The sequence below is a fragment of the Callorhinus ursinus genome, unplaced genomic scaffold (genome assembly GCF_003265705.2).
Source record: "Callorhinus ursinus isolate GAN/ISIS: 27379988/994484 unplaced genomic scaffold, GSC_fseal_2.0 scaffold123, whole genome shotgun sequence".
NCBI lineage: Eukaryota > Metazoa > Chordata > Mammalia > Carnivora > Otariidae > Callorhinus > Callorhinus ursinus.
In genome coordinates, this window is record NW_027397185.1 from 915,139 (window position 1) to 930,873 (window position 15,735).

The 15,735-nt window shown below is 63.4% G+C and overlaps 1 protein-coding gene across 1 annotated transcript in view; it reads left to right on the forward strand.

The window, feature by feature from the left end:
* The first annotated feature begins 3,892 nt into the window (after nt 1-3,892).
* The window catches only part of WNT9A (Wnt family member 9A), a 19,637-nt gene continuing 7,794 nt past the window's right edge, over nt 3,893-15,735 (forward strand). The window contains exon 1 of the mRNA XM_025860120.2: nt 3,893-4,070. Within this exon, the coding sequence (XP_025715905.1) occupies nt 3,976-4,070 (95 nt within the window). The 5' untranslated portion in view covers nt 3,893-3,975. The remainder of the gene's footprint in view (nt 4,071-15,735) is intronic.

The following is a 15,735-nucleotide window of genomic DNA, read 5'->3' on the forward strand; positions in this document are numbered from 1 at the left end:
CTGGCTGGGATGCTGAACTGGGCGCTGGCTGGGATGCTGAACTGGGCGCTGGCTGGGATGCTGAACTGGATGCTGACTGGGATGCTGGACTGGGTGCTGGCTGGGATATTGGGAAAGCTGACCTGCAGGGGGCAGCCTGGCCACGTAGGGATGGGCTATGGTGGAGGCTCCACTGGGCTCAGCTTCCCAGTCCCAGCTGCAAGAGCACCAGTCTTCTCTTCCTTCTTCTCTCCCTCATGAGCGTACACACACACACACACACACACACACACGAACATGAGCACACATACACGTGCCCCACAGCCCATGAGCTCATTCTGCCCACGGCTGGCAGGCTGGGTGGGATCATTTCTCCTTGAGCTCTTTGTCCAGCTCAGTTTCAAATGACTCATGAGTGGCTTTCACCGTCTCCCCCAGGGAGACCCCCTGCTTGGCCCCATAAACCTTCCCAATTAGGCAATGTTTCCTGATAAGCGGCTGCTTGTCCGCTCCTTCCAGACCACCCGGAGAACTACACCCCCTCCCCATCCTGGCAGTGGCTGGCAATACCTCCCCAGGCTGGCCCTCCCAGAGTCTCCCAGAACTCCACCCTTGTGGCTGTTTACTGGGAAACTGAGGCTCACAGAGGGCGTAAAGACTGGGTGGGTGCCAGTGGGGAAGGCAGGCTTCCTCCTGCTATCTCTCGGTCTCTGTCTCTGATCTCCTCCAAGAGAGGAGGGGACGGAGGTTGTCATTGATAGACAGTTGAGACTCTGCCACCGCATCCAGATGGGGCCTTGGAGACGCTGAGCGGGCCTGCCCTCGCCCAGCCAGGGGTCTTGGTGACACCCTGACTTTGCAGGAGTCTGCTGTTCTGCTGAGTCCTGGGCAGCCCTCTCCGCATGGCTGGGGACCCCCTCGGGGTCCATGGCTGTGTGGGATTACAGCAGTTCACGGAGCTGGGCTCCCCATGAAGCTAGACATTTGCGAAAGCATCAGGATCCAGTGAGCACCGAGGCCCATCGCCTTTGGTCTTCCCTTCCCAAGTAGGCTTCTTTTCAGAGCACAAGCCCCTCTGGGGCCCTGACATAGCCCTCTTGGGCCTGGACCCCTACCCCCATAGATGGCACCGCTGCGTTTCCCAATCCTGACCTGTGTTAGGGATATGTGCAGGGCAGAGACTATCCAGCCTGGTCTGGACCATTCTTCGGTCTCCCTCAAGCCACACAGGGCAGCTGCAGCCCCTGGACCAGCGGTGGAAGCTTGTCCTGCCGCTGGCTCTGGATATCCTGCCCTGGCAAGCTGACCTGTGCCCAGGCAGTCCGAGGTCGGCCCCGGTGGGGGACAAAGTGCTTCCAGCCAGGGAAGCCCCAAGCCCAGACTTCTTCAACAGAGACAGGGGGTCCCTTTGCAATTGGCCAGATGCCACTGGCCACGCCCAAGAATGCTGATGAGAAACGTCTGCCCTCCCTGGACAGCATCCCCTCCTCACGCCAAGACACGTGAGATGATCTGCTGGGAGGCCAGGACCAGGCATTTGTATCCCTAGCCTTCACTGTGGTTCTCTGGGCCTCGGTTTACCATCAGGGTCAAATGAGCCAGTCTGTTGGCAGCGTGGCTGGCTTACTGGGGACAAGCCAGGGTAGGTGTTCCAGGTGGACAGGGGGCTGCCGAGGTGGGCTGGGGCTGAGTGTGGGTGGAGGCAGGCCTCTCTGCAGAGCTCCGAGGGCCTGGGAGCAAGGTTTGTGAAGGCCCATCAGTCACTGGGGAGGTGGGCATGTAGGCAGAGGCAGGGTGCAGTCTGAGGCTGGGGAGAGGGAGCCTGACTCCAGGGTCTAGCTGGGGTGGGGGTGCCTCCCCAAGGTGCAGGGAATGGGGGCTGGCACAGCCCAGACCCTTGGGTATGCTCATACTGCACCAGGCGCTGGGCCCTCCCACTTCGTGGCTGGCAAAGCCTGGGGTCCCACGGGCCCTGGTTCGCACTCCTCAGACTGGAGGGGTCTCTCGGAGCCCCACCCTTGCTGATACCTGGGGTGGCTTAGTGACGACTTCAGGCGGGGTGTGGCGGGTGGGCTCAGGACTGGCTTGGGCACCATCCACCCCAGATGGGTCTTCCCCTTTCAGAGCCCACAGATGGCGCTCATCCTTTCCAACTCCCCCTTGCAGCTGTGGCCCCACCAGGTCCTGGGCTGGGACCTCCACGGCCGCCTCCTTCCTCAGGACTCACTGGGCGGCCGACATGAGAACCCTCCACTCCCCGCGGAAGAGGGGTCTGTAATGCCTGCAGCGCCTTCCAGACACACGTTTACAATCTCACACTTCATTTTTCTTGGACGCAATCTCCGTGCCTTTAAACATGTCATCACTCTGTGTCTCCCCCCCACCCCCAGCACTTCCCGGGTGTGGGAGGCAGGCTGCACAAAGCCGTGGTCATGGGGGGCGGAGCAGGGTGCCCCCCCCACCCCGGACCCCGCAGCCTGGGTGGGCTGGGGCTGCCTCTGGTCAGCCTTCTTTTGCGGAGCCAGCTCCTCTGTGCTGAGCTGGTCAAGCAGGGTGTGAGCAGATGAGGGCAACGGAGAGCCCCCACCCGCAGAAGGGGTTCCGGAAGAGGGGAATGACGTGAGGCCAGTCTGCAGTGCATTTTCTGCCCCCTGCTTTGCCTCTGAGCACCGTTCCAAGACGGGTCACTGAGTGGTAGATTCTCGGAGCCCACCGGCCCAGCCTTTGGAGGTGCGCAGAACCCCCAATCCAGGCTCATTGTGCCCAGAAGCAGCTCCTCCAAGTCCAGACAAACTGGTAGGGAGCTGGGCTCTCCCTTGCAGGCCCAAGGCTAGTGGCCCCTGGCAACAGGGCCTGGCTAGTCCCAGGGGTCTTTGATACTATCTGGAGACAGGCATTTCGCGGGAACCTACACCGCAGCCTGGGCCCTGGAGCTGTGCGGGTGTATGTGGCTGCTGACCCAGGGTACTTCTAGCCGCTTCTCCTCGAACCCAGTCTTGTGTCTGCTTAATTCGATTTTGGGTTCTCCGACACCACCTTGTCTCAGCAGTGGCTCCATGCCTGCTCTCATCCGCGTCCCCTGCGGCTCCTCTGGCCTCCGGCCGCGAGAGGCGCCTTTGGTCCCCCGAGCTCCCCTCCCCCAGCCCCCGCTGTACAGAGGCCCTGAGAACGGGGGGGTCGCCCGAGCATCGGCTCACCTCCCTCGATTTAATACGGATGGGGAGACAGAGGTCCCAAAAGGTTAAGCGACTCAGCCTTTGCCCTCCTCTGGCCAGGTCGCCTCATTCCCAGGGAGCAGCGCCCCTCCGGCCTCGCGTCCCGAGCGATCTGGCTTCTCAAAGAGCGGGGGCATCACCTGTTGCACCGGCCTCCCTTTCCACGCCAACTTTCAGGGGAGCGGGCGCGAGCGCTTCAGCTCCGGGCTAACCCTGGGTCCTCCAGGGCCCTTCCCCGCGCGTCCGGGCCTCGAGCTCCGCCCCGACCCCGCCCCCGGGCCCCACGCGCCCCTGGCCCCGCCCCCGCGACCGCCCCGAGTCCCCCCAACCGGGCTGGCCGCTCAGAGCCAACGCTCCGCCCCGGCCCCGCCCCAGCCCTCCGCGCGCCCCCAGCCCGCCCCCAGCCCCGCCCCCGCGTCCGCCCCGCGTCCCTCCCACCCCGGCCGCCCCGGCTCAATGCCAACGCTCCGCTCCAGCCCCGCCCCTGGCCCCCCCACCTGCTCCCCACTCCCCCCGCCCCCCACGCGCCCCGCCTCCACGCGCGGGGCGCGCCCCGACACCCGAGGGGCCGGGCGGCGGCGCGGCGGGGCCGCGCGCTCGGCTCGGGTTTCGGCCCGCCCCCGGCGCCGGCGTGACCCCTCCTTGGGCGCGGGCGGGCCGGGCCCAGCTGGCCGGCGCCCCGCCCCCGGCCCGGAGCTCCGGGCGCTATAAGAGGGCAGCGGCCGCGGGGCGCCCTGCACGGGGCCGGGAGCGCGATGGTCAGCCGCCGAGGCGCGGCAAGATGCTGGATGGGCCCCTGCTGGCGCGCTGGCTGGCCGCGGCCTTCGCGCTGACGCTGCTGCTCGCCGCGCTGCGCCCCTCGGCCGCCTACTTCGGGTAGGTGCCTCGGCGGCCCGGCCGGCAGGCGGGCGGGCGGGCGGCGCGGGGACGGGGCGCGGGGCGGGCGGCCCAGGTGCGCGGGCCCGGGCCCGCTGGCGCGGGCCAACGGGTTGCCGGGCACTGTTTGCGGCGTGCGCGTCGCTCCGTCAGCGGGTCAGTGTCCTCGCGGCGCTGCGTGGGGAGAGGGGCCGGCATACCCGACGGGCTGGCACGGGCCAGTGGTCCTCGGTGACCCCGAAGTCGTCGTCGCTGACACGCGCCCGTGCGCGGGGCTCCCTGGAGCTCGGGGACCAAGCCTGGTCCTGGCGCTCTGTTAGGCCGCCGAGTTCTGGCGGAACGGCTGGAGCCTCTCCTGGCCCCTACCCACCCACCCCCCTTGCTGCTTCCCCCTCCTTTCTCTCCTCGAGAAGTTAATTTAACAACAACAAAAAAATACGTACAAAATCCAGATGTTCCCTGCACTGAGCCCCAAAGGGAAAAAAAAAATAACTCCAAGCTGGAGGAATTTATTTTTCTTGCGCTTTGCTTCTTACGCCCGCTCGGGCCCCGGCAGGAGCGCTTCTGTGGGACCCGGCCGGCTGCACAGGGCCCGACCCGGGCGTGAACGCGGCCCCCCGCTGCTGTCTCAGGGGTCGCTGCCCCGCGCGCTTCTCCGTAGTAGCGGTCTGCGTGGTTTCGGCGCGTCGCTCTCCGTCGTTCATTCCTGCCCTTCCTCGTCCCTGTCTCTCAGATCTGGGATGTCCAGCCCAGAGACCTTTGGGGACCCTCCGTCGCTGTGCCACGCAGACGGGACCCTGAGGTCCGGGGTGGCACGGCGCGAACAGCCCTCTGGGCCCCTCAGCGTCAGCTCCTGCCGCCCAGGCACCGCCCCTGGAGCCGCGGCCCACCCTCGCGCCCTGGCCCCTGCGCTGGGCGCCCGGCGCCGCTCCTGGCCGCCGCCCTCTGCCCGTCACCTGTTCCCTCGCCCTGGGCCCGGGCGCAGTCGCGCGGCAGCTGGCCGGCAGAGGGCCCCGTTGGTCCAGAAATGTGCCACGGCCAGGGCGGGGAGAGGCCACTGGGCGAGGAGCCCTGCAGGTGTATCCTGTTCTCAAAGAAAATAAAATATTTTCATGGGAAACTTTCCCTTTGTGTTTTTCTTTCCCCCCTTTCTCCTTCTGTTCCTCTCTCCTGGGTCGTCTTCCAGGGTCAGCTCCGTGTCTCCTTCCCCTGGAGACCCCACCCGGCAGGCTCTCCTGGCTCCGGCTGTGGGCCCGGCCCTGCCTGGGGCCTGGGCTGTGCAGAGGCTCGCACGCCCCTGCGCGCCATCTGTGCAGCCTCGCCTCGCCCTCGCGCGCAGAGGGAGGGTCAGAGGATGGCCGTCTGGCCGCAGGTCCTCGGTGAGTCAGCCAGCTGTGCCTTCCCGCTCCGTCTGCTCACCAGGCTTCAGACACACCCTAGGCTTGTCTGCTCTGCGAGTCTCCCTGCTGCCGGCCCACAGAGGGGAGGTGGGAGTCCTGGCTCCCGGCTCCCACCCCCCCCACCCCTACCCCCGGCAGCATTGGCACTTTGCACCCCTGGGGGAGTCTCTGAGCTCTGCCATTTAGCCAGTGGGCGAGCGGGTGGGATGCAGGGAGGCCTTGGTGCCCCTGTCACCCCTCTGGCCAACTCTCTTGCCCAGCACTTTGGCCCCAAAGGCTGTCCTGTGGGGAGCATAGGGGGCAGACGTGCTGCCCTAGGGATAGCTGGCTCCGCTGGGGCCCCTGCCACCCCCGGCACCGGGCAGGAGAGCTGGGTTCTGCATGATGGACAGAGGTCCTGGGGCGGGGGCAGGCCTGGTGCCAGCTGGACGGGCAGGGGAGGGTAGGGACCCGGCGCTGGAGGGGTCCTTACCCAGCAAGCTCCTCGGGGAGGTGATTCCCAAGGTGGAGCCAGATGCAGAAGGAGCGGAGGGGGCAAGATGTGCTGTGAGCTGGTGGTCTGTGTGTGGAGGCCCAGCCCTTCTGCTCTGGGGCCCTTTCTCCCGGCCCAGCAAAGTGGCAGAAGCTGGAGGGCTGGAGGGAAGAGATGGCCCAAGGTGGGCAGGGCAGGGCTGAGAGCGGGGGCTTCCCTCCCAACCCAACCTGCAGTGCCAAAGGAGTAGGAGGACGGAGCTGGGATTCAGGCCCGCCTTCTCCCTTCCCCCCCCTCAAAAGCTCTGCCTGGCACGGAGGCTCACAGGCAGGCAGGGTAGCTCCAGTTACAGCCCAGAAACCCAGAGAGGCTGGCCTGGGGGGGGGGGCGTGTCACGTGGTCGGGCAGAGCCCTCCCTGCCCCCCTCCCCTGGGCTGCAACCCAACCCGCCCTGCTCCGGTTGCCCTCTCTGTCTATGGCCACTAGGCAAGACCCTCCAGGCCGCCGCCTGGCCATGGGGAAGGGGCTCTTCCCTCTTCCTCTGTGGCCTGGCCCTGCTTCTTGGCAGTGTGATTAGCAGGTGGCGTTTCCATCTGGTTCTCCAGGGGCCTAGACAGCTTGGCCTGATGCCCTCCTGGAAGGAGGGGGTGCCTGGCTCCCAGCAGAAAGGGGCCGACTCGAGGTCTCCGGGCGAGTTTGGGAAACAGACTCAGACCCCCACCTCCCCATGCCCCGTGCACCTGGGTGGGCTGAAAGTTTGCCTGCGTCCGGCCCTGCCTCGGGCCTTAGAGGGGAGAAGAGGGAGCTGAGGGGTGTTCTGTGTATGCTGAAAATCTCTTCAGGAAGGGCTGCCCCTAAACCCAGGGTGAGGGGCCCTGCTGCCCCCCTGAGCATGGAGCCAGGGGCTGGGTCCAGCAGAGTGGGTACCTCAGTGCCCTTTTCCTACCCACGTGTGTCAAGCCGGCCCCAGCGGAGGCTCCCAGGGCGGCTGCTAGACTTGCCTCCAGGGGCTGCCGGGGGAGCAGAGGCCTCAGGCTTCCAACGTAGGCCCTCTTCCGAGAACTAGGGCAGGCTGTCGTGGGCCCTGAGGCCCTTTCTTGGGATTGGTCCCAGCACCCCACATTCTACGGGAAACCTTTGCAGGCTGGCTTGGGGAAGCCCGTCTGGCTGTGGTGGGTGTGGTACCAGAGGGCTCCCTCCGCCAGGCCACACGTCAGTGCAGGAGGCGCTCCGAGCGGCGTGAAAGGCAGCTAAGGTGCTCTGGGCCACTGCGAATGGGGCTGGTTAGGGCCCACGTTCTTTCTGTGATGGAAATATAACTCCTATCCCGTAAACTCACCCTGGTAGAGCATGCAGTGCAGTGGGATTTGGTACATCTACAAGGCGGTGTGGCCAGCACCACTATCTAATTCCAGAGTGTTCCATCACCCCAGAAACCTCACATCCTGTCTCCCCCTCCCCCCCCAGCCCCTGGCAACCGCTAATCCAATTTCTGTCTCTGTGGATTTGCCTGTTCTGGACATTTTACGTAAGTGGAATCATACAGCATGTGGCCTTTGTGCCTGGCTTATTTCAGCAAGGATAACATTTTCAAGATTCATCCACGCTGTAGCGTGAATCCGTGTGCCTTTCCCTTTGTGACCGAATGATATTCGATTGTGCGGACACGGACTAGTTTTTCTTCCGTGCATCTGCTGGCGGACACCTGGGTGGGTTCCGCCGTTTGGCTCTTGTCATGCTGCAGTGAGCACTGGTGTACAAGTTTCTCTGTGTTTTCCGTTCTGCTGGGTAATCCCTGGAGGTGGAATTTCTGGATCCCGTGGTAACTCTGTTTCTGCTTTGGAAGAACGCTCCCACCGGCCACGCACCTCCACATAGTCGCTAGTCCTAGTTGTTTCTGGCTTTTTGTTTTGTTCTGCTTTTTAGTCTAGCCTTCCTAGGGGGTGTGGGTTGGTATCTCATCCTGGTTTGATTTGCACTTCCCTGATGACTAGCGATGTTGGGCCTCCTTCGTGAGTATCTTACTCATCTGTACGTCGTCTTTGGAGAAATCTCTACTCAGTTTCGCTGCCCAGCCCTTGGCTGGGTTGTGGGTCTTTGTTGTTGATTTGTAAGAGCTCTTTATATAGGTGGATCTGTTCTTGGACAGAGGACAAGCTGAACCGTGAGCCGCAGACTGTCTCTCACGCGTGCATGCAGAGGCTACTCGCGTGGGCCTTCACAGGCTACTGCTTGGCTCCCGGCATGACTGTGTGGTGCAGGTGACCATCTGTTTGCTGGGGTCTGGTCTAGGGGCCTGGTCAGGGGTTCTGGGGACTTGCAGAGGAGGCTTCCCTGGCCCTGCCCTCAGGCACTGCTGTCCTGGTGGGGGTGGCTGTGTGTGTGGGGTTTGCGTCAGGGTGTGGGTGCACCTTCTCTATGAGCCTGGGGCCCAGCTGGGGTCCTGTGTGGCCACATGCCTGCTGGCTGCCGAGAGGAGGGGTGCCCGGCCGGTCCCTGGAGGTGGTAGAAGAGGGAGGGGCTCCAGGGCAGGAGGAGGGAGCCCTGGCATGGTAGGCCTATGGAAGGCTGGGGGCTCAGGCTCAGCAGTGGGGGAAGCCAGCCCCTCGTGGTGAAGCTGGGGTGACCCAGAGCCCCCTGGGGCTGGGGCTGGGGAGGGGCTGCCCAGTGGGGAGGTGTCCCCAGTGATCCTGTGGTGGGGGGCCCGGGGTGGTGGAGCCATGAGCTGAGTAAGCAGCAGTCCAGGCTGACGCCCAGAGGACCCACCTCAGGACGGACATGCCGGGAGCAGCCCTGAGAGGCCTCAGGTCCAGCGTTTGGTGGGGAGGCCATGGAGAACTCCAGAGGCTCTGGAGAGCGTAGGCCTGCAGTGGGAGCTGAGGGAGAGGGAGGGTCCAGGCGAGTGGCCTTCTCCACAGTGTCCGGGGCAGCCGAGTGGCCAGCAGGGAGAGTGGCCCTGTGCGTGAGACCTCAGAGTGGTGAGCAAGGGGGGACGTGAGGTGGGGAGGGAGCTCCGGGAGGGAGAGCATGGAGGGGCCTGGACCCTGGGGCTGGGGCGGGTGTGGGGAGGCAGGTGGAAGGAGCAGGTGGGCAAGGGTGGGGACGCGCCCCTGGGTCTCGGCTCTCCAGAGTCTGTCCTTCCTCCCTCTCCTCCTGGCCAGTCGGTTCTGCGGGCTCTGCCCCCCCCCCCCCCCCGCCAGCACAGAGGCCAGTAGAGAGAGGCAGGTGCGAGCCTCAGCCCAGACAAGGCCTCTGGGCTGGGGGCCTCCCGAGGCTTCGTGGGGAACCTGAGGTGAGGAGGAAGCCACGGCCACCTGGCCCCCCTCAGCTGTGGGAGCAGATGTCCTGCCACAGCCGGCGGCCGTCTGGACAGGGGGACAGCTGGCCTAATCTTGCACTGTGGCCGGGACCCAACTCCACAGCCGAGGGCACTGGTGGGACCCTGCCCGGGCTCCCAGGGTGGCCCTGGCCCAGGGCGCCGCCTGCTGCCTGCCCCGGGGGGCCCCCCATGTCGGGGACAATGGGAGAAGTGTGTGGGCAGCTTTTCTCCTGGAAAAGAATGCATATGCACACGATTCCTCCCGGGGGGCTGTGGGACCTGGACTCGGGAGGCACGATGAGCTGATAAGGGGCCTGGGTTGGTTTTCCTGGCCCTCGAAAAATGACACCTGTCAGCACGGCCAGCACCCGGCCCCCGTAATCCTGGAGGGGCACGAGCTCCCTTTGTGTATTGTCCTGGTGGGCAGTGCGGGGCCCCTGCAGGGCCCGCCCAGGCTCGGGGAGGCACAGTTGTCTGGGAAGTGGGCAAGGCCAGGCCCCTGCGGGCTGTGGAACAGGGCTGTTGGCCTCCCCCTGCTCCAGGGTCTGCTTCAGCTGTCACCTCCTCCAGGAAGCCAGCCGCAGCCTCCCTGCAGCCGACCTCTAGCCAGCCCAGAGCTCTCCTCCAAGCTGCCCTGGGCTGGTGTGTCCACGGCCCGTGGGGGGCCCCGTTGCTCCTCTGCTCCCTCGCTCTGCACTCGGGAGCCCCTGTGTGGTCTGAGGGGCTCCTTTCCCAGGCTGGCCAGCCCCCTACCCACCCCTGGCCCTGACTTCCCCAGCTGCACCCCCCACCCCACCCTCTGGCCTGCAGACAGTGGGCCAAGGTGCCCCGGACCTGTGCCTTGGGCCGTCAGATGGGGGCTTTGTGGGCCCCGTGCTGAGGGGTGGAGGCCCCTCTGGAGCCCCCAGGGCAGGGGTGTGGATCGAGGGCTTGGAGCACCCCCGGGTATGGGTGGAGGAGGTGGGGGCCATGGTCTGGGCTGGATGCAGGGCAGCGTCTTCCTGCAGGGGCTCATCATTAGGGCATATCCGAGGGCCGGCCAGTGGCAGGTGGGCCGCGCAGGGGCCTCCACAGGGGGGCAGCGCCGACCTGGGTGGCGTGCTGGCCGCCTGGCTCCGCGACCCGTGGGCCCGGCCCGCCGTCCTCCCCGGCCCCTCCCAGCGCGGTTCCTGGCTGGCCTTGCGCCCTGGCCACAGGAGGAAACCTGGCCGCCCAGCTGGCAGGCCCTGCTCCTCGAGACCGGCAGCCGGACGAGGGAATGGAAAAAGGCAAGCCTCAAGCTGCGTTTGTTTTTCTTAGCGATACCTGAGGTAGACGCGGCCAGGGAAGTGGTCTGGCCCGGGACGAGAGGCTGCCAGGGCTCCCAGACCAGAGCACGTCAGAGCCGGCTCCCTCCCGGGCACCCGGGCAGCAGCTGTCCCAGGCGACCCCGTCCGTGCTGGGCGCGTGGGAGGCCAGCCCCAGGCAGCGAGGTGGTCATGGAGCTGACAGTCCTGGTGGCCTTCCCAGCGCGCCCACCCCACCTCCCGCCCGTCCCTCCTTGTGGCAGCTCGTGGGGACTTGGGCCAGGCCGATGGGGGCACCGGGACGGCCTGGGGACCCCTGTCCCTCCGTGAAGCCACAGCTCCCCGACCTCTCCCCTCGGCTGTCCGTGAGTCTGGGGCCCCTTCAGCCCGCCATCCCGGGCTCCAGGAAGAGGCCTGCAGGGCCTGGGGTCCCGGGAGTTCTCTTGCCCTGCTGGGGCTGGGCTCACGGACAGCAGGCCTCGCATGGTGCAGTTCGCCAGGCGTGGCTGAGTCCTGCGTCTGCCGGCTGACCCCCAGGCCTCACCAGCTTGAGCCAGGAGCTCCCCTGAAGCATCCAGGCTGCAGGCTCGCTGCGCCCGCATGGACGCAGCCCATCAGTGAGGGAGCAGGGAGGGGGCGCCCTGGAATGGCGGGGCCCCGCAGCTCTCACAGCTGACGGAGGGGACAGGCTGTCGTAGACGCAGGGGTGCTCGGCCCGTCATCGGCATGGGCCCACCCTCCCACCCTGCTCCCCGGGGCCCGTGGCCCCTGCCTCCCCCTTGCCATGTCTGGGCACCAGATAATAGTGCCGCCTGCAGGGAGCGCCCAGGCTCTGGTGCTGTCAGCACCCCCACGTCCTGCGTGCTTGGCGGGGAGACCGGACAGGGCTCTGTCAGGCAGCAGGCCTGGGGAGGATGGAGGGTTAATCTCAGAACGAGCGTCTCAGCATTGGAATTTGTTTTGAATTTGATTCACACAGAAATTAAACGCCGTCTGGTGGGGCTGAGGTTTCCTTGGCTGGGCGCTGTGGCTTCGGCAACTCTGGCCTCTTCTCCCTCCGCCCAGCCCAGGGAGCTGGGTGTGTGGGCAGGGTGGCCCTTGAGATGGCCGGGCCTGTTGGCAGGAGGAAGGGCTGTTGGGATCTGCCCCCACTGCAGAGCAGAAAGAGCAAGAGCTCTGGGGACCAGGCCGACCGGGGCCCCGTGGCTCCCAGGCTCCTGCCTAAGGACAAGGACATCCCACACCCCGTGGCAGCAGCCCCCGTCCAGCCACCTAGCTGCCCCTGGGGGCAGGTTTGGGAGCGTGTGTGACCCGCTAGGTGCTCAGAGGGGTGGCCCTGTCCCCAGGCCGCCAAGCATGACAGTCTCAGACCTGGCCCACGTGGGGAGATGGGTGCCTGGACTTGGCCGTGTCTGTCCTGGGTTATTTTCACTCCTGGTGGGACTGGGGTGGGGTCTCCTCGGAGCTGCAGCAGGCTGGTCCTCAGCAGCACAGAACCTAGTCCAGGGTGACCGTGCCTCAAGATCCTTATCTTAATTACATCCACAAAGGTCCTTATTCCCCAAACAGGGCGCATTCCAAGCTTCCAGAGGGTGTGACTTTGGGGACCTTTGTCTCCTGCCTCTGTGTTCAGTGACCAGTACAGGTCAGGGGTAGCTGGTGGGCGTGCATGGAGATGCCTCTGTGGGCCTCGGCAAGCATGGCAGTGGACCTGTGAGCTGAACGTTGCAGGCCAAATGGAAGTTCTTGGTGTGCTTTCTGGAGTGCGATAAGCCTGGAATTTCTGCAAGGAGTAAGAGACCACAAAAACTGACCCAGCAGGTTTGGAAAAACCAAGTGGAACTGGGGGGAAACATGTGAGGTGCTGGTCGATTGGAAAGCAGATTAGAAATAGCCGAAGAGCATTAGCGAAGTTGGAAGATGGGGCAGGAAAGGTTACCCCAAGCGTGGCCCGTGGGGGAGCCTTCACGCCTCCATGGAGGCCAGAGGCCGGACTCAGGGACTGGCGGACAGGGGTCCCATCTGAAGAGAATGCCGAGCATTTTCTGAAATTCTGAGAATTTGTCAGTATCATCTACAGGATTCAGGAGGAGTCCCGAGCAGAAAACACAAAAATCATACCAAAACATACAGAACCGGAACCACAAGATGCCCAAAACAAAGAACCGTAAGAGCAGAGTCCAGGAAGACAAACACAGATGACCTCTCAAGGCTGGTCAGCCTGGTGGCGGGCTGCAGAGTGGCCAGCCAGGAACCTGCTGGGGGATGGCTACCCTGCAAGGAGCTGAAAGAAAGGCATTTCTGACAAGCTACGAGCCGCTCTGAGGGACAGTGTCCAGGAGCAGGTAACCGGGTGCTGAACAGCTTCTTGTCAGCTCCTGACAATAGGACTAAAATGCACACTAGCATGCAATGCGGGGAGTCCGCAGGGTTGTGTCCTCAGGCCTGGCATCGCCCACCATCAGGCGTGTCCTTGTGAGGCAGCCATGAAGGTAATGGGAATGTGACTTCAGACTGCCAGGCGGAGATGGGGTAACAAGAAATAACCCGAAACGAGGCAAGACAGGAGGAACAGAAACAACGGGCAGGGCCAGCAGACAGTGGAGGACATGCCCCAGCTGTGAGGCTGAACACATCGGGGTTATAGGGGTGTCTTGGGTCTGATCACCGGTTCTGGGAGAGACACAGGGAAGTAGTTAGCATGGAGAATGCGGGAGGGTGGAGAGAGAACACACCAACTCAGTGGACCATAGGGAGAGAGCAAAACCAGAGAAGAGACAGAGAAGAATGCACCACGATCCAGTCTCTGCACGGCCACCTGGGCCATGATGCAGGCTCTGCACGGTGATGTGAGCTGTGATCCAGGCTCTGCACGGTGATGTGAGCTGTGATTGAGGTTGTACACAGTCTCCAGGCTATGACCCAGGCTCTGCACAGTCACATGAGTTGTGATCCAGGCTCTGCACAGTGACCCATGCTGTGATCCAGGCTCTGCATGGTGACCTGAGCATGACTGAGGTTGTACACAGTCTCTAGGCTGTGATCCAGGCTCTGCACAGTCACATGAGTTGTGACCCAGGCTCTGCACAGTGATCTGATCCAGATGCAGGTGCAGTAGGAGCTGGAATGCATTATTTGAGAAGTGGAGAGAAGCCTGGAAGCACTCAGGAAGTGTCGGTCACAGATCTGAGGAAAAGAACAGTAAGCTAAATCCAGAGAAAGCAGAGGGAAGAAATTAGGAGCAACAAAACCCTACCTGTGCATTGGAGACGAAAGGAGCCCTGTGTGGCAAGACCCGCAGAGTTGGGCGCGGTGAATGCCTGCAGGAGCTGTAGACATGCGCACACACAGACATGTGGATGACTCCAGTGCAGGGCTTGAGCACTAGCTGAGCAGGACACGGTCTGTCCCTGTGCTGGGATGGTATTTGAAATGCAAGGGAGTGAAGCACCCGCTAACAGCAGCATGGGTGCACCCCCAAAACATGATGCTGTTGGTGCGAGTGCACTGTTACAGGCCACGTGCCGTATGGTTCCCTTCGTGTGAAATGTCCAGCACAGGCAAACCCACAGAGATAAAGTGGATTACTGGTGGCCAGGGGCTGGGGGGCTGGGAGCTAAAGGGGTGCATTTCTTTTTAAGACCATGAAATGCCCTAAAATTGACCGTGGCAGTGTTTGCATCCGTCTGAGATTATACTGCAAAACCCTGAATTGTAGACCTTACATGGGTGATTTTATAGCATATGATTTATATCTCAACAAAGCTGTTTGGAAAAGAGGAGGAAAAAGAAAAAAAGAAAAGTGATTGGATCAGAAGGGAGATCTTTTCATTCAGAAAAGGTCGGGCTGCGTGGCTTCGTGGCAAGTTCTCCTGAGCAGTTAAGAAGACGTGATTCTACCCTGACCCGTCTTCTAGGAAATTTAAAAAGCGAATTCTCTTGAAGGCACTGACACCCAGCAGGATGAGCACGGAAGAGAAAATTGCAAACGCAGCTGTGAAAGGCCTAGACACAACATCTTGGGGTTACAGCTGAGGGCATGGAGGAAGGACAAGGACCCTGATGCCTAGCCTCAGGAAAACCAGTGGGTGGGATTCCTTGTTTTAGCAGATTAAAGCGGAAAAATCCCATGCCAACAGAGGCAGGGACCACATCTGATGACCTTCGACATCCGTTGGTGAGTTTTGAAAAGCTCTTAGCAAACGAAAAGCAGAGGGGAGCTTTAACCTGCTGTGGGGTGCCCAGGAGACAGCCAGCGAACCTCAGGTTTGTCGGCGAAATGGCCGGAGCTTCCCTTTTATGTCCAGGAGTCAGACAGGGATGGCCGCTGCCACCCTCGTCTGAACCCGTGTGATGCCCGCTGTCCTCACAGACCCTCAGGCAGGATGGGGGTGTGTCTGTCCCGTGACAAATGGGCCAAATTCCCTGGCTCTGGCCTCTGGTCCTCCACCTGCCTGCAGGGCGTGGGCGTCTCCCACTTGCCGGGTCTGGGTGGCAGAGATGTGAGTTTGGGGGCATGCAGGGGGTGAGTGAGGGGGGAGGGTCCCCGCTTCCTGGCACTGATGCCCATGGTTCTCTCCCACGCGGGGCCGCCTGCCCACAAGCTCCCTGGATGGCTCTGTGCCAGTGGGCGGCTGCAGAGCCAGGATCAGGGCACTGGGCCCCGGGGGCAGTTGGCAGATTCTGCACCATGGCGCTCAAAGCCCTTGCTGTGGCAGGATGGCCTGGTGTAGAAAGAGAAAGAAAGCAGCCTTGTGTCTCGCCAGACCTACGGCTGTACACAGAGCATCTGAAAGCCATCCGAGGTGAATCACGGCCGGGGCGGTAAGTTGCACTTCTGTAGGTCCCACGTCATCACCCCTGGAATCTGGGGCAGACCTCAGGTGGGGAATCTACCTGAAGACCCTGGAGAGCAGCAGGAGGGACTTCCCAGCAGAGACTCAGTCTTGCTGCCCAGCAAGCCCATCGCACCTATGAGCCTCCAGCAGGTCCTCGGACCTCCCGCGAGCGTCAGCCCCCCGCGGGTTCTCGGACCCCCCACGAGCGTCAGCCCCCTGCCGGTTCTCAGACCTCCCCTGACTGTCAGCCCCGCGCGTTTTCTCCCCCCCCCCGCGCGCCTCAGCCCCCAGCAGGTTCTCAGCCCTCCCCTGACTGTCAGCCCAGCGGGTTCTCAGACCCCCCACGAGCG